At 27.3% G+C, this 27,254-nt stretch overlaps 1 protein-coding gene across 1 annotated transcript; it reads left to right on the forward strand.

Annotated features, from left to right (window-relative positions):
* Positions 1 to 8,265: 8,265 nt before the first annotated feature.
* Positions 8,266 to 27,022, forward strand: LOC108562131 (carbonic anhydrase 15-like). The gene is made up of 6 exons (XM_017920344.1): positions 8,266 to 8,791; positions 15,109 to 15,144; positions 15,578 to 15,742; positions 20,170 to 20,308; positions 25,825 to 25,930; positions 26,780 to 27,022. The coding sequence occupies exons 1-6, from the start codon at positions 8,662 to 8,664 to the stop codon at positions 27,020 to 27,022; spliced, it is 819 nt and encodes a 272-aa protein (XP_017775833.1). The 5' UTR covers positions 8,266 to 8,661.
* Positions 27,023 to 27,254: the final 232 nt, after the last annotated feature.

A 27,254-nucleotide genomic window follows, 5' to 3' on the forward strand; every position in this document is an offset into this window, starting at 1 on the left:
TATACATATAAATTAAATAAACGTTAATTCATTTCTTCTATCCTTACGACCGTCGACAATTTCCATTCTGACCCAATTCGGTCGTGACACACCGTGTTTGCTCTTCAAATTTGGCGGTGCAAATTGCGTTTCGGTTGCGTAACCGGATTCCGGAATTCCAAAAATGCCGCCGAACAATGAAGAACACGAAGACCGACCGCCGTCAAATTAACACGAACACGAGCGTATTTCCTACTCTAATTGAATTCTACTTCTTTTTTGTTCATATATATGTACATGTACTGAAACAATTAATGCGAACCGCCGTTACTACTTTTTCTAATTAACATTTCTTTCGGCCAACACCAATTAAGTTAACACGAATTTTCATCGCCGTAACTTCTCCGTTTATTACCATCGTTGCAAACAATGCGAGTTTCGTTATACGTAAAAGGAAAGTCAACGTTGATTTGTACCTTTTGCCCAGGGAAAATACAGTTTAACATTTTTTTTTATTACATGTACAAAAAATGAAATATACTTCTTAGAAATTAATCAAAGAATTGCTCTTGCTCAACTGGAATCTTATTATATTCGTTATTCGTAAAGTCAAGGTTGATTTGTACCTTTTGCCTAGTGAAAATCCAGTTTAACATTCTTTATTGCATGTAAAAGAAAACATCAAAATGATTGCATACTTCTTAGGAATTAATCTAAAGAAATAGTAACAATTTTATTATTATTTTCTTATGCGTAAACGGAAAGTTAAGGTTGTTTTGTACCTTTGTCAGGTGAAAATCCGGCTTAAATTATTATGAATTAATCAAAGAAATGGTAATTAAACTGTTTCTATTACTCAAATTTCGTGTTAAAACTAAATAATGTAATATTTTGCCAGTGAAAATACAGTTTTAGATCTTATTTATTGACAAAAAATATCAAAATGATTTCATACTTCTTAGGAATTAATCAAAAGAAATAGTAAACATGACCAGTTTTAGAAAGAAATGGTAATTAAACTATTTCTATTAATCAAATTTCGTGTTAAAACTAACATAATGTTAATATTTTGCCCAGTGAAAATACAGTTTTACATTCTTTATTACGTGTAAAAGAAAATGTCAAAATGATTTCATACTTCTTAGGAATTAATCATAAAGAAGTAGTAACAATTTTATGGTAAAATGACTAGTTTTCTTGCTCAACTAGAACCTTATTATGTTTGTTAGTCGTAAACGGAAAGTCAACGTTGATTTGTACCTTAATCAGGTGAAAATCCGGCTTAAAATTATTATGAATTAATCAAAGAAATGGTAATTAAACTGTTCCAGTTACTCGAATTTTGTGTTAAACTAACATAATGTTAATATTTTGCACAGTGAAAATACAGTTTAACATTATTTAATATGTATAAAAAATGAAATATACTTCTTAGAAATTAATCAAAGAATTGCTCTTGCTCAACTGGAATCTTATTATATTCGTTATTCGTAAAGTCAAGGTTGATTTGTACCTTTTGCCTAGTGAAAATCCAGTTTAACATTATTTATTGCATGTAAAAGAAAATATCAAAATGATTTCATACTTCTTAGGAATTAATCAAAAGAAATAGTAACATTTTTATGATAACATGGCCAGTTTTCTTGCTCAACTAGAACCTTATTATTTTCGTTATTCGTAAAGGGGACGTCAAGGTTGATGTGTACCTTTGTCAGGTGAAAATCCGACTTAAAATTATTGAATTAATCAAAGAAATGGTAATTAAATTGTTCTAGTTACTCAAATTCGTGTTAAAACTAACATAATGTTAATATTTTGCCCAGTGAAAATACAGTTTAACATTATTTATAGCAAAACATATCAAAATGATTTCATACTTCTTAGGAATTAATCAAAAGAGATAGTAAAATGACCAGTTTTAGAAAGAAATGGTAATTAAACTATTTCTATTAATCAAATTTCGTGTTAAAACTAACTAATGTTAATATTTTGCCAAGTGAAATTACAGTTTAACATTCTTTATTGCATGTACAAAAAAATATCAAAATGATTTCCTACTTCTTAGTAATTAATCAAAAGAAATAGTAACAATTTTATGGTAACATGACCAGTTTTCTTGCTCAACTAGAACCTTATTACGTTCGTTATTCGTAAACGGAAAGTCAAGGTTAATTTTGTACTTTTGTCAGGTGAAAATCTGGCTTAACATTATTATGAATTAATCAAAGAAATGGTAATTAAACTGTTTCTATTACTCAAATTTCGTGTTAAAACTAACATAATGTTAATATTTTGCCCAACAAAAATACAGTTTAACATTCTTTATTGCACGTAAAAGAAAATATCAAAATGATTTCATACTTCTTAGGAATTAATCAAATAGTAACAATTTTATGGTAACATGACCAGTTTTCTTACTCAACTAGAACCTTATTATTTTCGTTATTCGTAAAGGGAAAGTCAAGGTTCATTTGTACCTTTGTCAGGTGAAAATCTGGCTTAAAATTATTGAATTAATCAAAGAAATGGTAATTAAACTGTTTCTATTACTCAAATTTCCTGTTAAAACTAACATAATGTTAATATTTTGCACAGTGAAAATACGGTTTAACATTCTTTATTACATGTACAAAAAATGAAATATACTTCTTAGAAATTAATCAAAGAATTGCTCTTGCTCAACTGAAACCTTATTATTTTCGTTATTCGTAAAGTCAACGTTGATTTGTACCTTTTTCCCAGTGAAAATCCAGTTTTAGATTCTTTATTGCATGTAACAAACAAATATCAAAATGATTTCATTTTTCTTAGGAATTAATCAATAGAAATAGTAACAATTTTATGATAACATGGCCAGTTTTCTTGTTCAACTAGAACCTTATTATGTTCGTTATTCGTAAAGGGAAAGTCAAGGTTGATTTGTACCTTAATCAGGTGAAAATCCGGCTTAAAATTATTGAATTAATCAAAGAAATGGTAATTAAACTGATTCTATTACTCAAATTTCGTGTTAAAACTAACATAATGTTAATATTTTGCACAGTGAAAATACATTCTTTATTGCATGTACAAAAAAATATCAAAATGATTTCCTAGTTCTTAGGAATTAATCAAAAGAAATAGTAACAATTTTATGGTAACATGTCCAGTTTTATTACTCAACTAGAACCTTATTATGTTCGTTAGTCGTATAGGGAAAGTCAAGGTTGATTTGTACCTTTGTCAGGTGAAAATCTGTCTTAACATTATTATGAATTAATCAAAGAAATGATAATTAAACTGTTTCTATTAATCAAATTTCGTGTTAAAACTAACATAATGTTAATATTTTGCCCAGTGAAAATACAGATTAACATTCTTTATTGCATGTAAAAGAAAATATCAAAATGATTTCATACTTCTTAGGAATTAATCAAAAGAAATAGTAACAATTTTATGATAACATGACCAGTTTTCTTGCTCAACTAGAACCTTATTATGTTCGTTATTTCTAAAGGAAAAGTCAAGGTTGATTTGTATCCAGAAAATCCAGTTTTACATTCTTTATTGCATGTAAGAAAACAATATCAAAATTATTTCATACTTCTTAGGAATTAATCAAAAGAAATAGTTACAATTTTATTGTAACATGACCAGTTTTCTTGCTCAACTAGAACTTTATTATGTTCGTTAGTCGTAAAGGGAAAGTCAAGGTTGATTTGTACCTTTGTCAGGTGAAAATCCGACTTAACATTATTATGAATTAATCAAAGAAATGGTAATTAAACTGTTCCAGTTACTCGAATTTCTTGTGAAAACTAACATAATGTTAATAATGATTTTTCGATGTTTATTACTGCTGTTTGAATAATATGATATATCATATTCTATTACGGAATGCCTAATGTAAATAAAGTAGTTCAGATGACGCATGGAAACATTCCCCTGAACCCGATCATCACTTTACATTTGGATAACCATATATGCACACATTAGTCTCTTACTCAATACTTTCTACGAAACCTTAATTGTTTCCATCCGAGCGCGATGGATTATACAGAAAAAGAAAATTATCATCGTGCGGTTTTCGATTTTCCCAAACGTAAATCAACAATCCGTTCAGCTACTGCTGCTCATCTCTCGACTGTTTATCTTAAAACAATTGTGAGATGCGGACATTAAGAAAAGAATACAATAAAATCAAAACCGAACTATAAATAAAATCAATTATTTAGTGTAAACACATTGAATTGAAAAACACATGAACGATTTATACTTGTTATTTGTATATTTAATGACTGCATTTCTGTTAAAAAACATAAAAACATTAGCAACGTAATTGCTACTTATCTACTTTACAAAAAAAAACAATATAGTTTATTTGTAGTCGCAAATTACAAAGTTCTATATTGCTTTGGATTTGAAGTAAATTTAGGTATTTCATCGAATTTAAATCGTTAAAATTTAAGAGGAAATATTCATATTATACAAAAAGGCTGAAGAACGTTATTAACAGTTGATTGTCAATTTGAAAACTTAACTTTTAACATTCTTCTTGAAACTGTAAAAAAATAAGAATTATGCAATGAAATAGAACAATTTACATTATTACGTGATGTTAAATTAATATGTAATTGCCACTATCTACTTTACAGAAAAAAAAATAGTTTATTTGTTGTCGCAAATTACAAAGTTCTATATTACTTTGGATTTGAAGTAAATTTAGATATTTCATCGAATTTAAATCTTTAAAATTTAAGAGGAAATGTCCAGCATATTCATATTATACAAAAGGCTGAAGAATTTTATTAACAGTTGATTGTCAATTTGGAAACTTAACTTTTCACATTTTTCTTCAAACTGCAAAAAAAAAATAAGAATTGTGCAATGAAATAGTACAATTTACATTATTACGTGATGTTAAATTAATATGTAATTGCCAATATCTATTTTATAAAAAAAACAATATAGTTTATTTGTTGTAGCAAATTACAAAGTTCTATATTACATTGGATTTGAAGTAAATTTAGATATTTCATCGAATTTAAATCTTTTAAATTTAAGAGGAAATATCCAGCATATTCATATTGTACAAAAGGCTGAAGAATTTTATTAACAGTTGATTGTCAATTTGGAAACTTAACTTTTCACATTCTTCTTCAAACTGCAAAAAAATAAGAATTGTGCAAGGAAATAGAACAATTTACATTATTACGTGAAGTTAAATTAATATGTAATTGCCACTACCTACTTTACAGAAAAAAAAACAATATAGTTTATTTGTTGTCGCAAATTACAAAGTTCTATATTACTTTGGATTTGAGTAAATTTAGATATTTCATCGAATTTCAATCTTTAAACTTTAAGATGAAATATCCAGCATATTCATATTATACAAAAGGCTGAAGAAGTTTAGTAACAGTTGATTGTCAATTTGTAAACTTAACTTTTCACATTCTTCTTCAAACTGAAAAAAAATAAGAATTGTGCAATGAAATAGAACAATTTACATTATTAAGTGATGTTAAATTAATATGTAATTGCCACTATCTACTTTACAGAAAAAAAAACAATATAGTTTAATTGTTGTAGCAAATTACAAAGTTCTATATTACTTTGAATTTGAGTAAATTTAGATTGTCAATTTGGAAACTTAACTTTTAACATTCTTTTTCAAACTGCAACAAAATAAGAATTGTGCAATGAAATAGAACAATTTACATTATTACGTGATGATAAATTAATATGTAATGCGTTCATTTTGATCACAAATTTTCTATTTATTCGTGCAATAAAAAAGTAAGTTTTTATACCATTTTCAAATATAGTCATACTTTCTACGTGACATAATTCAAACGACGAAGATTTTAAACTGTAAATGAAATAATGTAAAGAAATAAGAGAAATACGTTAAAAAAATAGACAAATTTCAAGTATCAGTTTGCCTTTTGTTGCAATAGAGCAAGTAAACAGAATAAGCTGCCTTTTTATAAAAATCGCAAGCTTTTGGCAAAGTTTGGCATCTCGGACTACTCTTTACAAAATAAAGAAGAAATAAGTAAAAATAGAAGACAAATACACCGATTTATACCCAATAGAATCTGGGCTGCTACAGGAAGATTTATAGTGTTTTAAGATCACTGCTTTACCTTTTATAGACGGCAGATTTTCCTAAAACTAACAATACTACGATTGCATCATTCGCTGATGACACAGAAATATAGGCTTCAGATGAGAATCCAGCAGTAGCATCCGAATATCTACAGGAAAATTTAGATAAGCTACAAGAATGGCTTAAAAAATGGAGAATAGTAGTTAACGAAATTAAATCCGTTCATATCACATTCACGCTAAAGAAAGACACCTGCCCAACTGTAAGACTTAATGGACAAGATCTGCCCAAAGCAACAAAAGTCAAGTATCTAGGCATGCATCTAGACAGAAGACTTACCTGGAAAGATCACAATCAGGCTAAGAGGGAGCAATTAGAAATAAAGTTTAGAAAACTCTTCTGGATTCTAGGGAAAGGTCGGAATTATCAGTGAAAAATAAGTTACTTATGGGTTACTTATGGGTTCCATGGTTCGTCAGGAATACACAAATACACGAAGATCTTCATGTAGATATGGTCGAGGATACAATAGCAACATTTAGTAGTAGATACCAAGATAGACTGGAGAGTAATTATCAATGTTCAAAATCATCATAATGGTAAATTATCCACCGGGAAAGATTATCCATCTATTGTCAACCGCGATCTTAAATTTACACAATTTACAATTATATAAAAATATCGGTTTGTTTAATAGAGTGAGACGAGTAACAAAAAAAAAATCAAGTAGTCCATATCGTCTAGTTTGGCCTTATAGAAAAAAGGTCAACGAAGAAACATGACCAAACATTTTTGATACCTGAAGGAGTTTGTCCGTACTAATCATGCTCTGCATTTATAATTGTTCGAGGTCGTTTCATCCTCATCTATTTCATAAAACCAAAGAGTTCAAGAATCCAAACAATGTTATGTATTGAATCACCGAGAGTTATGCAATTGAATATATGTTGCAATGGATTCAAAACGACAAGAATTGAAGAAAAAACTAGTGTAAAAATTGAAAGAATTTAGTAGTTCAATCATTAATATTCAATGACAAAATATATAAATAAATATATATAATGAATTAAACAGTGTCCAAATTCGGTGGCAATCGCAAGCCCGACAAACCCGAATGTATCGAAATTCCGACAGTATCTTTTATTATTATAAATTTTTACAATAATATTTTTATGGTAGTCGGGATTTCAATATAGTCGGGATTTTGGCATAGTCGGGATTTCAAGCGTCGGGACTTTAATACTGTCGGGATTTCAATAGACGATTTTTCGGTTGTCTAGCTAAAAATCAAGTATCATCTGGTAAATTTGGTATATTTTTGGTTGAAGATGGCTATGGAAAAAAAATGGAAACAAGTTATCAATGAGCGGAACGTTAATGGACTTCTGAACTCGCACACTTAACTTCACTTAAAGATTCCGTTGATAGACTTAAGACTCAATAATCGTTGCAGCTGTAATCAATCACTTTCGGACACCGCAAAAACGTTTCCAATCCATTCAAAGCAAATCTGTTAGTTACAATTCGCCGTCTATAGAAAGAAGATGAACGTAGATGTTTATACCGTTTCGTATGCAAATCGTGTCCCACCGACAATTAAAACGTGTCGGGAAATTTAAGCGAATGCAATAGAAATTCGCGAATGCACGTGTTTTCTTTCCTTGGAAATTACTCGTGTATTTATTTATATATATATGGACAAAATAATTTGATTAAACCGGAAATTCATAAAAGGAATACAGTTTTTTTGTTGTTGCTGCAACTAAAAAATAATGATTCAAATGAATGTAAGTCATTATTTTAAGTTAATCAATTTGGAATTAGTTGTAGCAAATTAATAAATTGATTATATAAAAAGAAATCTTCATAAAAAATGTAAAATTTTGAATTCGAAGAAACGTCTTGCAAAGGTAAATTTCATCACGAGAAAACCTGGATGGAATCCAAATGGGACGCTGCAGCAGCTTCGGAATTAGAAAAAAAAACTCGCGCGCGCGACATAAATTCGTCCCATGGAATTCGATCGGTTTTCGTTTGGACAATTTGCATTTCGCAGTAATCTCTGTAATATGCCAACATCCGCATTCGGTAATCGGATTCCCCCCATATTCGCTTCGAACAGTATGAAACCTCTGCTTCTTGCATTTAAAGAAAGTTTGTTTGTTGTTGTTGTTAATTCAATCGTTAATGTAAGTTAATCCGAACATCTGTTATGTAATAAGCGTTTAACATCTTACGTTGTTCTTCAAATAAGATTCCGATTTATGCGATTGGGAATACGAAAGAAAGAACAGCGCACTTTTAATGTTTGCTGTTGCTGTTGATGATGATGATGAAACGTTGTTAATTGCAAAAGTACATTTCGTTTATTGCTTTAATTCCTGATCGAACAAAACGTGCAGACTATGCCGAACGCACACTCTCACACGCTCAGTCCACGCACTCAAACAGACACACTCACACACCTGCTTCGTTTACTTGGCTTTGCATCGACCAAATAGAATTGCGGAAGGTGAAATAGTGTTAGTGTCAGTGCGCTAGTCCAGAGGCAAGTTTGCTTTTATTTTGCTTTCGGAGTTGCGGTTTAGTGGATGCACTTCTTACATCCGAAGAGACGATATTTTTGTATCAAACATCAAATAGACAACAACAATAACAAAATGAGGTTCGCTTTTGAATTTCTGGTATCTGTTTACTGCTTCTTCGGAATGTTATCAATTGGTGAGTTTACTTTTATTTATTTTTTATAAATTATCAATTATATTTGCAAAAGTGTGTAGCGTGCACCGCATTTTCTAGTTCACGATAACTTTTAGTATTTATACAACATTCTTTTCGTTTTTTTTTTTTAACAACCAAGAATTATTCAACGCGAATTTTTATAATAAAATACATATTTTTAGGCATAAAATATATAAAAAACTACTTATTGATAGATTTAACATTAATTTCAATAATAAAAATATTTAGTAATTGTTGCTTGATTTAAAACTTGAAATTTTTCAATATTTAACTTTTTTTTCTCTATATTTTTGAAATTTTATAATTTTTGGCAATTATTAAACGTAAATTAAAATTTGGAATTAATAATTGAAAATAAATATTAATAATACTTAATTTTATTTTGTATTTAAACAACATTCTTTTCGTTTTTTTTTTAACAAATAAGAATTGTTCAACGCAAATTTTTATAATAAAATACAATAAAAATTTACTTATTTAGTAATTATTTGCTTAATTTTACAATACTTTAACAAATATCAGTTAATTAAAAAAAGTTGAAATTTTTAAATTTTTAATCTATTTTTTCTCTATATTTCTAAAATATAATTTTTTTATTTAAATTTTATTATTTTATACAAATATTAAACAGTAAAAAAAAACAATAATTCGTAGCAAATATAACAACAACTGCAACAACAAAATCTTATGTTTTATTAGTTTGAATATTTAACGAAATGATATAGTATTAGATAATAATTGTTTGTTAAAAATATTGAAATTAAAGTTTGTTCAATCCGAAACAATTCAAACTACAAATGCGTTGCAAAATTGATTAATAATATCATCAAATATTGCGTTTAATTCCAATACAAAATCAGCAATAGAAATAATGAAATACTCCCAATAAACATTAATATACATTAAAATTGTTATTCTATTCAATTATATTCTAATAAAACATTATTTATGAAGAATTATGGTCAGAATGCATCGATTGAGCACAAATAAAAGCAACGATTATCATTGGATATTGGTAAATTAATTAATGAATGTATTCATTAGATGTTACAACAAAAATGATGATTAGCAAATATAACTGCGCGCTTTTGTCGGCGCGCTTTTGTTGTACAATTAAGAAGAAACGAATATACAGTGAAACATATTCAAATCAGGAACTTCTCTTCTCATCTTCACTCGTTTTTTAACAAACAAAAATTGTTCAACACAAATATTTATAATAAAATACATATTTTTAGGCAATAAATATAAAAAAAACTACTTATTGATAAATTTAACATTAATTTCTATAATAAAATTATTTAGTAATTGTTACTTAATTTAAAACTTGAAATTTTCCAATATTTTTAAAGTCAAATTCAACAATTATTTGAAAAAAACTTTAAGAAAAAGTAGAAATTTTTCAATATTTAACTTTTTTTTCTCTATATTTCTGAAATTTTATAATTTTTGGCAATTATTAATTGTAAGTTTGGAATTAAGTTGAAAATAAATACTCATAATACTTTAAATTTGAAAATTTTGGTACATTTTTTCATTTAAATTTTATTATTTTATACAAATAATAAACAGCAACAAAAGCTTATGTCATATTACTTTGAATACTAAACGAAATGATACTGTATTAAGTGTATTTAGATAATAATTGTCTGTTAAAAATATTGAAATTAAAGTTTGTTCAATCCGAGATAATTTTAACCACAAACCACAAATACGTTGCAAAATAGATTAATAATATCATAAAATATTGCGTTTAATTTTAATACAAAATCAGCTATAGAAATAATGAAATATTCCCAATAAACATTAAAATTGTAATTGTAATCAATTATATTCTAATAAAACATGATTTATGAAAAATTATGGTCAGAATGCATCGATTGACCACAAAGAAAAGCAACGATTATCATTGGATATTTGTAAATGAATTAATGAACGTATTCATTATTTGTTACAAAAAAATAATGATTCATAACGAATATAACAACAACAAAATCTAATTTCTTATTAGTTTGAATATTTAACGAAATGATATAGTATTAAATGTATTTAGATAATAATTGTTTGTTAAAAATATTGAAATTAAAGTTTGTTGTTCAATCCGAAATAATTCAAACAACAAAGCCTCAAATACGTTGCAAAATTGATTTCGTTTAATTTCAATACAAAATCAGCAATAGAAATAATGAAATATTCCCAATAAACATTAAAATTATAATTGTAATCAATTATATTCTAATAATACATGATTTATGAAGAATTACGGTTAGAATGCGTCGATTGACCACAAATATTATTATCATTGGATATTAGTTAATGAATTAATGAACATATTCATTAGTTGTTACATGTAAATTAATAATGGAATATGTAAATCGTATGGAATAAATAAATGAATTAATTAAATAACAATGTTCGTGCAATTATATAGAATTCGTTAATTTTACTTGTCCCAAATATTATTACTTTCTTAGAAAATATACACTTTTGTGTTCGCTAAAGTTACATTTGAATATTTATGTCTTTGTTGACAATTTTCTTTGATTAGAACATAATATTATGTCGTGTCCCAGGATGGAATATCTATAGTGTCAATTGTTTTATTGCGCGCTTTTGTTACTGCGCGCTTTTGTTACTGAGCGCTTTTGTTGTATAATTAAGAAGATGATAATAAAATGGTAGGCCACGACAATTATAAAGCAAACAGTTATCGAATCTTAAAAGTGATTTAAAATGATCAATTAATTGAGTTATTAAGATTTAGTCAAGCTTTTAATTGTTTCTTTCATGATTAATAAGTTTATCTAAACCGGAATTTGGAATTTTGTTACCAATCTTTGTTAGATATTTTTGTAATGGGATCATTAACAATATTTTTATCATCATTAAATAATTATATAATGTTTCCTAGTCAGATAATATGACTTGATTTTGATTCATTAAGTTATCGATCTAAAATTAGTTTTTTTTTGTAATTAAATAGAAAAAAATCTAAATTTCCAACTATAAACAAACATCACGTGAAATTTGAATACCTGAGGCTTGTTTTGTTTTGCAGAACGTTGACGCGATTTGTTAACAAATCCAAATTACTATAATTAACAAAAAAAATGGTTATAATTTAAAACCTTGATGGATTCATCCAAGGAAGATGCGTTCTTGAAACGAACTCTTCAATTTCTAACGCATTAAAAATGAAAAACAGGTTGTATAGCATTCAAATCATTGCAATTACACGCGAAATGAGCGTTAATAATTATGTAAAATTATGTTTATGATTATTGCTGCCTTTTTTTAGTTGTTTTTTGTTTTTTGGTAAAGCGCTTATTAAAAAGTGATTTCGATGTAATTGCCAATTCAAAAACGCATGCGAAACAGTACTTTATGGCAATTTCTTCATTAGCAACAATTAGGTGGTAGTGATTTAGAACTTGAAGATAGTCAAATTATTAGAAATTTGCAAACTTTCGATAATTTATTGATTTTTACATTTGTTAAATTGTTATATTATAATAAAGATAGAAGAAATAGTAAATAATTTCTTGTTTTCTTATTGATCTTGAATAAATTTGTAATTAGAAAAGCCTTATTTTATAACTTGAAGATAATTTAACCAAAATCAGTTAAATTATTGCAAATTTACAAACTTTAGATAAGTTATTGATATTTTTTCTTATAAAATGAATTGTTGATGTATAGGGATGTTAAATTGCAATAAAAATAGAAGAAACAGGAAAGAATTTTTTGTTTTCTTATTGATTTTTAATACATTTTCAATTAGAAAAGTCTTATTGTATAACTTGAAGATAGTTTAACCAAAATAAGTTAAATTATTGGAAATTTGCAAACTTTAGATAAGTTATTGATGTTAAATTACAATCAAAATAGAAGAAACAGTAAAGAATTTCTTGTTTTCTTATTGATTTTGAATACTATTTCAATTGGAGAAGTCTTATATCATAACTTGAAGATAGTTTAACCAAAACAAGTTAAATTAGTAGAAATTTGAAAACTTTAGATAAGTTATTAATATTTTTTCTTATAAAATGAATTGTTAATGTATAGGGATGTTAAATTTCAATAAAAATAGAAGAAACAGTAAATAATTTCTTGTTTTCTTATTGATTTTGAATATATTTACAATTAGAGAAGTCTTCTATTATAACTTAAAGATAGTTTAACCAAAATAAGTTAAATTATTAGAAATTTTCAAACTTTAGATAAGTTATTGATGTTAAATTACAATCAAAATAGAAGAAACAGTAAAGAATTTCTTGTTTTCTTATTGATTTTGAATATATTTACAATTACAGAAGTTTTCTATTATAACTTGAAGATAGTTTAACCAAAACAAGTTAAATTATTAGAAAGTTGCAAACTTTAGGTAAGTTACTGATAATTTTCTTATAAAATGAATTGTTAATGTATAGGGATGTTAAATTGCAATAAAAATAGAAGAAAAAGTAAAGAATTTCTTCTTTTCTAATTAATTTTTAATACATTTACAATTAAACAAGTCTTCTATTATAACTTGAAGCTAGTTTAACCAAACTAAGTTGAACTATTAAAAATTTGCAACCTTGAGATTATTTATTAATGTTTACATTAGTTAAAATGTTAAATTACAATAAAAATTGAAGAAACGGTAAAGAATTTCCTGTTTTTTTATTGATTTTTAATACATTTACAATTAGAGAAGTCTTATATTATAACTTAAAGGTAGTTTAACGAAAATCTGTTAAATTATTGCAAATTTCCAAACTTTAGATAAGTTATTGATAATTTTCTTATAAAATTAATTATAAATCTATACGGATTTTAAATAAAAATAAAAATAGAAGAAACAGTTAAGACTTTCCTGTTTTCTTATTCATTTTTAATATATTTATAGTTAGAAAAGACTTATATTATTACTTGAAGCTATTTTAAGTAAAATATGTTAAATTAGTAGAACTTTGTAAACTTTAGATAAGTTATTGATGTTAAATTACAACAAAAATAGAAGAAACAGTAAAAAAATTCTTGGTTTCCTAATAATTTTTAATATATTTACAATTAGAGAAGTCTTCTATTATAACTTGAAGCTAGTTTAATCAAAATAAGTTAAATTATTATAATTTTACAACCTTGAGATAATTTATTGATATTTACATTTGCTAAATTGTTAAATTACAATAAAAATAGAAGAAACAGTAAAGAATTTCTTGTTTTTTATTGTTTTTTAATACATTTTCGATTAGAGAAGTTTTATATTATACAAAATAACTTAAATTATTAGAAATTTTGGAAACTTGAGATAATTTATTGATGTTTACATTTGCTAAATTATTAAATTTCAATAAAAATAGAAGAAACAGTACAGAATTTCTTGTTTTCTAATTAATGTATAATACATTTAATACATATTAGAGAAGTATTATAACTTTAATGAAGAATATTTTATAGCAACACAATAAAAGATTAACTACAAAAGTCACGAAGAAGTATAAAAATCAAATCAATTTGAGAAAAACAAAAACATCAAAAGAAAATCAATATTTAATACGCATTGTTGTTACGAATCCTATTTCAATCTATGACATAACTGGAAACTACTCAGAAACAGCTTTGTTGCATAGACTGATCAAAACCGGACTAAGCGAGGAATTCATGTCCTGTTGATCCTTTCTTTTGGAAACTTTAATTTTTCTTTAAACTAACTCAAGTTGAATCATTGTGAGAATCTTCGATTCGAAGAAAACTAATTACAGATTACATTGTTAATGAAGAAAACAAACTGCAGCTGAGAATTTTGAAGAACTTCTTGAATCACGTACCTATAATTAATTGCAGAAAACAATACTCAAAAATAATCCGGCAGTTTCGCAATTAAGCTATTATTTTTTTTTTACATAATCCTTCTATTCCGTTTCCGAAAACGCAGCTAAATTTTAAACGAAACCAGTTAATTATTGCACATTTTTTTTTTCCTTCTCGATTTCCAAATGAATGCGAATTGTCAGTGGAAACACGCGATCGCAATTAATAGTTTAAAAAAAAAGGAAAAATGTGCACGGAATTAGTTAGGAGACACATAAATGATGAGCGAATAATTGCTAATGGTAATAAACGATTATTCCGTCAATGACAACATCGAGAAAATCGTCTGCATTGGGGAAATAATCCACGTCCGTCACGAACGCATAATTTTCCAATTTTTTCTTCAGTTTCGATCCAGCAATTTCGTTAAATTGAATGGCATAGAATCAGTTCAGTTTTGAGAGGAGAAATTTATATTTTTCTGTATTTTGTTCCAGGTTCTGGTCAGGATTTTGGGTACGAGGGAACCGTAGGTGAGTTAGCAAACAAAAGACCATTTGCATAAGCAGATTCGCACGAGTCCGCATTGTTCCAAACAAATTTGTTTCATAGAACGTCGTCAGTTTTATTAACAAACTGTCCTTTCACATCTCACAGCGAGATTAACAGTAATTAACGATGAAAATAATCGTCTCCCACGTGCCATCAAAATATTCTTGTGTCCAATTTTCACGCGGTAATTTGCTTCCGGCCTCCAAAAATTGAACGAATACAATTCGCAGCACGCAAATCCTGTCATTATTTATATTACATTACTTTATAATGATATAATTTTACATTTATTTATTCCTTTTTTTGTTTGAATTGCCCAAATTTGTTGCATTACAATAACAACTTTTCCATTTACGAAACCCAATGCAAAACTGTTGTACTAATAGTTTTGTTGTTGTTGTTGTTATTTTGAAGGTCCAAACTTTTGGGGTGAGAAGTACCATCACTGCATTGGTAAGCACCAAAGTCCGATCAACATCGAGGAGCACAACGTCGAGATGGTCAAGTTGTTCCCGATGCAATTCGAGAACTTCGATTTCGTGCCCGAAGAAGCTGTGATCAAGAACAACGGACACACAGGTAAATTGTCCGATGACGATTCAACGCTAAATATAAACCCGATATCGCCGTTTCGTAACCGAATCCGAATATTCAATGATGTTACCGAAATAAAAAAATTCATGACAGCGTTACATGATTCAACTTATTTTTTTCTTTTAAATTGTAATTGCATCAGTTCTCATAACAGCGAAAGAAAAATCGTTATTTCACATTTATTTAAACATTTACAAAATTTCAGTTTATAAAGAAGTTTTTTTCCTATTTGTTGAAATTCAACATTGTTTTACATATTTAAAAAAAATCTAAATTTTTTTGTTGATTTCTCATTATCAATTAAAGTTTAATTAAGTTTTACAGTTATATACAAAATAATCAGGTATTCCCTGACTTCCAATAAAAAAAAAACATCGTTATTTCACATTTATTTAAAAATATACAAAATTTCAGTTTATAAAGAAGTTTTTTTCCTTTCTATTCTTGAAATTCAACATTATTTTACATATACAACAACAAAAATCTAAATTTTTTAGTTGATTTGTTAAATTGTTAAATGACAATAAAAATAGAAGAAACAGTAAAGCATTTTTTGTTTTCTAATTGATTTTTCATACATTTTCAATTAGAGAAGTCTTATTTTATAACTTGAAGATAGTTTAACATTTCACATTTATTTAAACATTTACAAAATTTCAATTTGTAAAGAAGTTTTTTTTTCCTATTTGTTGAAATTCAACATTATTTTACATATTGAAAAAAAAATCTAAATTTTTTGGTTGATTTCTCATTATCAATTAAAGTTTGATTAAGTTTTACATTTATATACAAAATAACCATATACAGGTATTCCTCGACTTACGAACTAGTTCCCTTCCAAAGGGTTGTTCGTAAAACGAATTTATTCGTAAGTCGGAAGAATTTTAAAAATATACTTATCTTACCACACTTTATCATGGTTTTCACCTTTATATATGTTAATATATTTACAATTAGAGAACTTTTCTATTATAACTTGAAGATAGTTTAACCAAACTACGTTAAATTAGTAGAAATTTGCAAACTTTAGATAAGTTATTGATATTTTCTTATAAAATGAATTTTTAATGTATAGGGATGTTAAATTGCAATAAAAATAGAAGAATTTATTGTTTTTTAATTGATTTTGAATACATTTACAATTAGAGAAGTCTTATTTTATAACTTGAAGATAGTTTAACCAAAATAAGTTAAATTGTATTTGCATCAGTTCTCATAACAGCAAAAGAAACATCATTATTTCACATTTTTTTAAACATTTACAAAATTTCAGTTTTTTTTTCCTATTTGTTGAAATTCAACATTGTTTTACATATTGAAAAAGAATCTAAATTTTTTGGTTGATTTCTCATTATAAATTAAAGTTTAATTAAGTTTTACAGTTATATACAAAATAATCAGGTATTCCTCGACTTACTAGTTCCGTTCCAAAGGATTGTTCGTAAGACGAATTTGTTCGTAAGTCGGGAGAATTTTAAAAATATACTTATCTTACCACACTTTATCATGGTTTCTTAGTTTTATATATGTTAAATTCCGTGTTAATAACTGCATACATTTGAAAAATTGATTAAAATAAACAAAGAACTTAATTGCAATTACTTTTCAATGTAGACATAACAATTATTTAATAAGAAACGACGAATATATCTTCTTGTAACAAGTTAGAGCTTTTAGAATATTGTTCGTAAGTCCGGCAGTTCGTACGTCGGGGGATACCTGTAGTTGTATAATGAAAACAAAACTCCATAACTTATTTATTAACTACATGATACTTGACAAGTACTTGTGGACAAGAACTGCTACTTGTGTTTGGCATATCCAATGACATTCTTTGTGCAAGTAGAGCTTTTAGAATTTTGTTCGTAAGTCCGGGAGTTCGTAAGTCGGGGGATACCTGTAATAACAGCAAAAGAGACAACTTTTTCAGTTATTGAAAATTTCTAAATTACAATTTAAAAAAATTGTTAATTAAATTAATTGTTATTGTTGAAATATTACAAAATTTAGTCTAAAATATGAATGATTGAATGAATTACTTAATTTCTTATTGTTTTCTTACATATTTCTTACTAATAAAATTGAAATTGAAAGTGTAAAGTTTTAGATGATTTCTTTCTTTTTGACAAATGAACAAATGTCGTCTTCCAAATTCGCATGAAATTACATTACTTTAGAGAGTTTCTTCTAAAAAACATTGTTTTATAATTCGGTCAAATTTTGATGTCTTGGAGAGACAACAGAGTGTTCGCAGGTTTCTAATAACACTTTTCTAAATCTCTTGCTCGAATTCCTAAGTAAATTACACCAATTTATTATATTTAGAATCAATTACTAACAACGTACGAAGAAAATTAAGAATTTTGACTCAAGAATCTTGTCAATCTTGAAGTAATTTATAATTAATAATGAATTTATATTTTAAGTTATCTATTTTTTGTAATTTTCAGTACTATTTGAAAAATGTTTATTGTATCATATCATAAATTAGTTGAAATTTTAATTTATTATCTTTAAACTTGGGTGCATCTTTCTTTCTACTTATTTCATAACTTTCTTTAATAACAAGTTAATGAAAGTTACATCAACTAAGATGAAAACAGAAATTTTGTTTTGTCTTGTTGTTTTAATTATGTTTTTTTATATCATCTTCAAACTTATCAGTTGATTAAATTTTATAAAATTATTATCTAAAAATATAATTGAATGTGGAAAGCATTGACCCACAAAGAAAAACGTGTAAAAATAGAAACGTGTAAACTAAGAAATAAACACTCAGCTATCTAAAAAGTTATTAATAAGTGTATTATTAATACAGTTTATACGAGGTGGCGCAAAAGTAAAGTTTCCCCAGATGTGTGAGCGGTTTAAACCAACAATGATCGAGACCCAATGCAGCATCTTACGACAAAGAAAAATGGTTAAGCAACGCTAGCCATTTCCGGTTACGGTGGCGCCATCTTCAAAAAAATACTAATCACTTTTTCACTGCAAATGCCGCACCAAACAGTCACGTTGAGGGGATGCAACGGATCTTCTTGCATTACATGTGGATTATCTATGTCCCAGAAACGCAAATTTTGTTTGTTAAAATAATTCACTATATATATACATCATAAATGTCAAAGCACAGTGACATTTGGCGCCATCTGCAAAATTGGCAGCTAATTCAAATTATGACATTACTTTTGCGCCACCTTGTACTATTGCAATTCTCATCCGGATTTAGAAAAATTGAAATATTTAAGTAACTCAAACATTAAACAGCTCAAATTGATTGTTTACAACCTTTAATTGTGTTTCTGAAAACTTTCTTGAAAGATGTACACATACAAAAAAAAATTTAAAATAATTTAACTAAAACTAAATGAGAAAACAATAAAAGTGATACTTTCAAATATAAATTTGTTATTTGTTGAAGGATTTGCCAATCTATTCACTAATTTATTGATAAACACATTGCAAAGGTATGCAAGTTTTAATTAGATTTACAAATTTAATAAAAATTAATTGAGAAAACAATAAAAGTGAGAAAGTTTTTTTTATTGTCTTTAAAAAAAAAACACTTTCAAATATACTTTTTATTTGTTAAAGGATGTTCCTAATCTATTGACTAATTGATCAATAAGCAAAGACAAAATGTTAATGTATTAAATGTATTAAATTTACAATTTGTTTACGTAATAAGCGTTTGTTTTTTCGTAGAATAATTCACTTTTAGAGAATTAAAAATCGTAGCGTAATCACTATGTATTTCTTTCATTGTTTTAGTAAAAAAATAGACATTAAATTAAGCGTCTGAGTGTCACGCACAGTTGTCCAACGTCGATGATTCAACAAACAACTAACGATGATAATTGTAAAAAAAAAGAGTGGAAAGAACAGCTCCGAAACTAATTGCTTTTATCGCATATACTGTCAATACCTTATTATTATCTAACAATGCAGCACGTCCTTCAATGTTTTTGTTGTTGTTGTGCGTTGCGAAATCGTTCAGATTCATTTTGCATTCAACGTTAATTATATAATAATAATATAAACTGAACGGAGAGACAAATCTGCGGTAGATTTCACTTCGCTCCAAATCGCGTTTACTTGAAAACAAACAAAAAAGAAATAACTAAAACTGAGACTAAGAGGACAAATAAACAAAAGGATTGGAAAGTCGAGTCCAGAGTCTAGATGGAAAAAAAGAAATGAAGGAGAGGACTTTCTCGCGTCCCGAACCCATTTTACCGACTCGGCAATAAAGACGATTTAATGTCTTACAAACTTACACTTTTCCTATTAACATTAATTTAATAACTCAATAACTTTAACTTTTACTTTTCCCTAAGGCATATTGAAATGTTAAATTATATCCTCTCTCAGTTAACACATTTCAATGCTTTAACTGACTTTTTTTCTTTCAGTTATCGTTACGATCAATTCGACGAAAATGCCTTTGATATCTGGTGGACCTCTGCTTGGGAAATATCAGTTCGCGCAGTTGCATTTCCATTGGGGCTCCGACGATTCCGAAGGATCCGAGAACAAGATCAACAATAGCAGGTGAGATTGAATAATGGAATAAAACAGAAAATGAATTTCATTACCATTTCGGTGAAGAACAAAAGTCTTTTGTAACGGTACGTGCGTAATTATCGAAGGAAAATGAAAGAGAAATATCTTTGTTAATAAATGTATTAATGATACCTGTGACTTAATTTTCCCAGAAGTTATTTTACATTCGCTGTGTTCGATATGGGCGTGCTTGAAGGTGCTCGAAGATTTTTCTGAAGCAGGATGTGGCCTTTCTAATTGCACCTCAAAAGTGCATTCGAACTGTTCCATTAAAATGTTATTGTTGTTACCTTTATTCACATTTTTTTTTCTCTCTTCATTTATATAACTTACAACTGATTGCGTCAAATTAATTGCTGCTGTGCAATTGCTCTGACATTATGAACTATTTCGTTTTTAATTTGTAGTTCTAATTAATTTTGATGGTCAAGGCTGAGGTTACAAAAATATTATGCTTTATTTTTTTTTTTGTGAACACATCCAGCAAAATATTTCTGCATTTTATTTTTCATTGTAATAAAAATTTAATGAAAATATTAATTAGTTAATTGACAGTGAAAACTGTCAATATATTAACCTTGTTTCAATTTTGTAATTCAATATACCAAACATCGTTTCAATTTTTACGTCATTCATTATGTAATGACATAAGTCAGTGTCAACTGTCAATATACCAAACATCGTTTCAATTTGTATGTCATTTATTAGTTAATCGACATAAGTCAGTAACAACTGTCAATATACCAAAATTCAATTTTTACGTCATTTATTATGTAATGACATAAGTCAGTGTCAACTGTCAATATACCAAACAACGTTTCAATTTTGTATGTCATTCATTATGTAATGACATTTATCAATGACATGCACTGACATTTAATAAAACAAAATGAATCTACTGACCACATTTTCATTAAACTTCATCTAATTTCTTTATATTTTTTGTATATTTAATGAACATGTTAGTTAAACGACATAAGTCAGTAACAACTATCAATATACCAAAATTCAATTTTTAAGTCATTTATTATGTAATGACATAAGTCAGTGTCAACTGTCAATATAGCAAACATCGTTTCAATTTTGTATGTCATTCATTTTGTAATGACATAAGTCAGTGTCAACTGTCAATATACCAAATATCGTTTCAATTTTTATGTCATTCATTAAGTAATGACATAAGACAGTGACAACTGTCAATATACCAAACAACGTTTCAATTTTGTATGTCATTCATTAAACTTCATCTAATTTCTTTATATTTATTGTAAATTTAATGAACATATTAGTTAATTGATATATGTCAGTAAGAACTGTCAATATACTAGACATCGTTTCAATTTTGTATGTCATTCATTATGTAATGACAGTTTTCAATGACATACACTGACATTTCATAAAACACAATGAATTTACTGATCACATTTTCAATCAAATTCATATAATTTCTTTAAACTCTGTTTATATTTAATGTATATGTAATGAACATGTTAGTTAATCGACATAAGTCAGTAACAACTGTCAATATACCAAAATTCAATTTGTATATCATTTATTATGTAATGACATAAGTCAGTGACAACTGTCAATGTACCAAACAACGTTTCAATTTTATATGTCATTCATTATGTAATGACATAAGTCAGTGTCTGCTGTCAATATACCAAACATTGTTTCAATTTTATATGTCATTCATTATGTAAAGACATTCATCAATGACATGCACCGACATTTAATCAACCGAAATTAATCCACTGACCAGATTTTCATTAAAATTCATATAATTTCTATAAATTTATTGTGAATGTAATGAAAATATTAGTTTATTGACATATGTCAATAACAACTGTCAATATACCAAACTTCGTGTTCGAATATTGCATTACGTAATGACATTTATTACAACGAAATGATTCAGATAATTATGCGAAAATGCATGTAATTTTTTTACACTTTTATTACGTAAATAAACACTTTAATGAACATTTCAGTTAATTGGCATATCGTTACATAAAAAAAAACAACAACTATCAAACATCGTGTCAAACATATTATTATGCGTTTTTTTTTTAATTACGTAATGATTATTTACATGAAGAAATCAACTACATTTTCAATAAAATTACATATAATTTGAGTAAAAATGTTTACCGAAAATTTCAAACTATTACAAAGGAAACGTACTTTTGTATTGCGTTTCCTTTGTGATAAAAAGTTCGATTGAAAAACAAAAAATGTTTGATTTATACCGGAAATGTGCTTCTATTTTAAGATGTTTACAGTTTCAATTCGATTTTATGACTACGTTTATGCCAGAGCACATGAACTAAAATTCTGCGTCATTAGATTTATTGGTGAAATAACTTCTTATTTTCCAGTTTTTCACGACTCCAGAATAATGTAAGTTTTAGGATCAAATAGAAATCTAAAGAATAAATTACTAAATCTATTTTAAAAAAGTAATGAATGTAATCTAAACTAATGAAGAAGAAAGAAAACAGTTTTTTTTATAAAGAGAAAGTAAACATTTGTTTGTTAATTATGAAAAAAAGAGGTTTATAATTAGGCGATGAGAGTTGTATTTGTAATGGAAAAACCATTAATAAACTTAATAAAGTACGTAAACGTTTGCGGTTTACTAAATTTACGAAAACAATTGCCAGTCTAATTACCAGCTTTCTAAGTAAATGTTTGTCGCAAATGCAGAGAAGAGACAACCGTGAAAGCAGATGTTTGATACAAATATGAATCTTTCATAAATCATACTTTTGCAAAGAGAGAGACCTCGCCTTTTACGTAATTACAAAAAGATATTAAACTAGAAAAAAAAGGAAAAAAAAAGAAATCATCATAAATCCTTGGATCGGCGCAATTCTTCAAAAGAATCCAGTTTCAATGACCATGCGAAAATAATAATTAGGTCGAGTCTTATTATTTATCAAAGAAAATGGAAAAAAACTAACGTGAATTAATCCGAATTAAAAAAATGTACGAAGTAAAATAATTCCATGCAAAAAAAGAAAAGAAAATAAAACAAAAATGTTTCCATCGTTTAATTGGATTAGCAATTAGTCTCGTATAAACTTAATTGGAGATAAGCAAAGACATGCATAGTCACTTGGAAATGCGTGTACATCGATGTAGTAGTAAAACTGGCCAAGGTGAAGGTGCAATAAAGGTGTTTGCAAATGATACGTTTTTATTATGATTTTTCGTTTATATTCGCAATATGCAAATATATTTGTTGTGTTTCTCATGTTGCAAGCTACGACTACAATTTATTGTTGAATGCGACTAAAGTAAATAAGTATGACTTACAAAAAAAAAATGTACACACATTTGATTCGAAGGATTCTTTCATATTATTATTTTCACAGGTACATAATTTTTAACTGCAAGATGAATCACAAAATAATCTTGATTCAAAAATAAATGCGAATGCAACACATTTCTGTTTAGTGTTATTGTTTTAATTGTTTATTTTTTTTTGTAATTTACGCAGCTGGAATTTGATGTAGTGTGCAAAAAATTTACTTTATTAAATTGGTTTTTATAAAAGTAAAGTCCATTATAAGTGATTTACTTAATTGACATATGTCAGTGTCATTCATTATGTAATGACATTTATCAAAGACATGCAATGACATTTAATCAAAGAAAATGAATTCACTGATGACATTTTCAATCAAATTCATATAATTTCTTTAAACTCTGTTTATATTTAATGTATATTTAATGAACATATTAGTTAATTGACATATGCCAGTGACAACTGTCAATATAGCAAACATCGTTTCAATTATGTATGTCATTCATTATGTAATGACATAAGTCAGTGACAACTGTCAATATACCAAACACCGTTTTAATTTGTATGTCATTCATTATGTAATGACATTTATCATTGACACCCGATGACATTTAATCAAAGAAAATGAATTCACTGATCACATTTTCATTAAAATTCATCGAATTTCTTTAAACTTTCTATATATATATATTGTATATTTAAAGAACATATTAGTTAATTGACATATGTCAGTAAGAACTGTCAATATACCAAACATCATTTCAATTTTTATGTCATTCATTATGTAATGACATTTATCAAAATGAATCTACTGATCAGATTTTCAATAAAATTTATCTAATTTCTTTATAATTAATGTATATTTAATGTACATTTTAGATAATTGACGTTTCAATTTATATTTCATTTATTATGCAATGACATTTATCATTGACATGCACTGACATTTAATCAAACAAAATGAATACACTGACCACATTTTCGTTAAAATTCATATAATTTTTATAAATTTATTTGCAGTTTCTTTATATTTATTGTAAATTGAATGAAAATATTTACTTTATTAAATTGGTTTTTATAAAAAATAAAGTCCATTATAATGGACTTACTTAATTGACATATGTCAGTGACAACTGTCAATATTCTAAACATCGTTTCAATTTTTATGTCATTCATTATGTAATGACATAAGTCAGTGACAACTGTCAATATACCAAACATCGTTTCAATTTTGTATTTCATTCATTATGTAATGACATTTATCAATGACATGCACTGACATTTATTAAAACGAAATGAATTCACTGACCACATTATCGTTAAAATTTATATAATTTCTATATTTTTTTTACAGTTTCTTTATATTAATTGTAAATTGAATGAAAATATTTGCTTTATTAAATTGGATTTTATAAAAATAATGTCCATTATAAGGGACTTATTTAATTGACATATGTCAGTGACAACTGTCAATATACTAAACATCGCTTCAATTTGTTTGTCATTCATTATGCAATGACATAAACTGACATTTATTAAAACAAAATGAATTCACTTACCAGATTTTCATTAAACTTCATCTAATTTCTTTAAACTTTCTATATATTTATTGTATTGTATTTAAAGAACATATTAGTTAAATGACATAAGTCAGTGACAACTGTCAATATACCAAACATTGTTTCAATTTGTATTTCATTCATTATACAATGACATTTATCATTGACACGCACTGACATTTAATCAAACAAAATGAATACACTGACCACATTTTCGTTAAAATTCATATAATTTCTTTACAGTTTCTTTATATTTATTGTAAATTGAATGAAAATATTTACTTTATTAAACCGGTTTTTATAAAAATAAAGTCCATTATAACGGTTTTTTTTTTTAATTTGTATAATTATTATTGCTATAAAAATATTGAATAACTAAAAGAATAAGAGAATGTATCGCATTTCTTAAATTTCTTTTTTCGTCGTAATTACATGGTATTTTATAAAGGAATTATTTAATTAATTAGATTGTACCGTATATAATTAATTAAAAATGTTAAATCATTAAATAATCTTGAACAATTAAAGTGAATTAATTGCACGATAGGAATACATATGTAGTATATTATGATGATTTATAAACTGCATACATTTGTATACTAAGTGAGTTGCTAATGGAATATCATTGTTTTCAGTTATCCTATGGAATTGCACATGGTATTTTTCCAGAGGGCTTACGGGACGATCCAAGATGCAATCGATCATCCGGACGGTTTGACCGTTTTATCCTTCCTGTACTCGGTGAGTCGGAGCGGACAGAAATTAACTCCAATTTGCATACACTTTTGATAATCGACTCGTAATTGGCGTTAATAACATGTAACTTATGCAAAAATTAAAAAAAAATAAAAAACTAGGCGGTGTGTGAGAAACTTTCCTGATCAATCTGCATTGCTAACGAAGGATTTATTTGTTCCTGCACGCTCCGAGCGAATCGAACAAAACGGAAAAATTTCAGTTATTCAACTCGCTAAGTACACACACACAAACACTCGGGCTAAGGTTACATTACGTAACGCGAAATTTCGTGTTCGTCGTCGCATTATTATGATATGTTACTACTGTGTACAATTTTTTTTTAAATTTTTTTTTGTCGTGTTTCGCTTTCGAGCAATAATTGATTTTTAATACGCATACGTAACAATATTGTCAATGGTAAAGAACCGTCGCAGTTGACGAAATTTAATGATAATTAGAGCGTGCAGAGAATATTTGCGCGAAGGAACGACATTTCTTTTCATCGAAAGGACGATTTCGTTTACTTGCTTATTTGAAACAATGCAGGAGGTCGACTGTTATTAGTATGATTGTTGGTTTTTTTTTTTTGGCGCACGGTAGGTGACCGCAAGTGAATGATTCCTCACCGCAACTACACTTAATGATCAATTAATGGATATGACTTTCATACACAAACTTGTTTTTTTTTCTTTTTTTTTTTAATTCCGAGACGCAGAAGATGCAACATCAATCAAAGTTTGTAATTCTAATGCAATTTGAATTCTTATGTCGATGCTAATGAGATTTTCTATCGAGCGTGCGATGCGGTTTGGACGTTGTGTAATCTGGGTTTTTGTTTTGTTTTTCTTGTAGAATGCTGAAGTTGAGAACAGCAACTACAATGCGATTACTGAGGTTCTGCCTGATATTGAAGAGGCGAACACTTCTTTGACGATGACGAACATGCCCACGTTCGATCAGATGCTGATGAAGAATAGGTCCATCTACTTCACGTACGGTGGTTCTTTGACGACGCCGCCTTGCTCTGAGGTGGTCACTTGGATCGAGTTCAAAAACACCATTCCTTTGGCCCATTCTCAGGTAATATTTATATGATCATTTATGAAGAGGTATGAAGAAACACATTTACAGTGGAATCTCGCTTAACGAGCAAAAATTACTCGCTTAACGAGCGACGGTTCGCTTAACGAGTGACGACGAGAAGAGAAGTCCCGGATTGCGCGCCTTCTTCATCATATCATGTGTATTTGTTAATATTTTTCACTATACGAGTAAAAATCCGGAAATTTAAACTCATTTAAAGTAGCAAAAATGACTCGCTTAACGA

Source organism: Nicrophorus vespilloides, unplaced genomic scaffold (assembly GCF_001412225.1).
Source record: "Nicrophorus vespilloides isolate i.1.1-1 unplaced genomic scaffold, Nicve_v1.0, whole genome shotgun sequence".
Lineage (NCBI taxonomy): Eukaryota > Metazoa > Arthropoda > Insecta > Coleoptera > Silphidae > Nicrophorus > Nicrophorus vespilloides.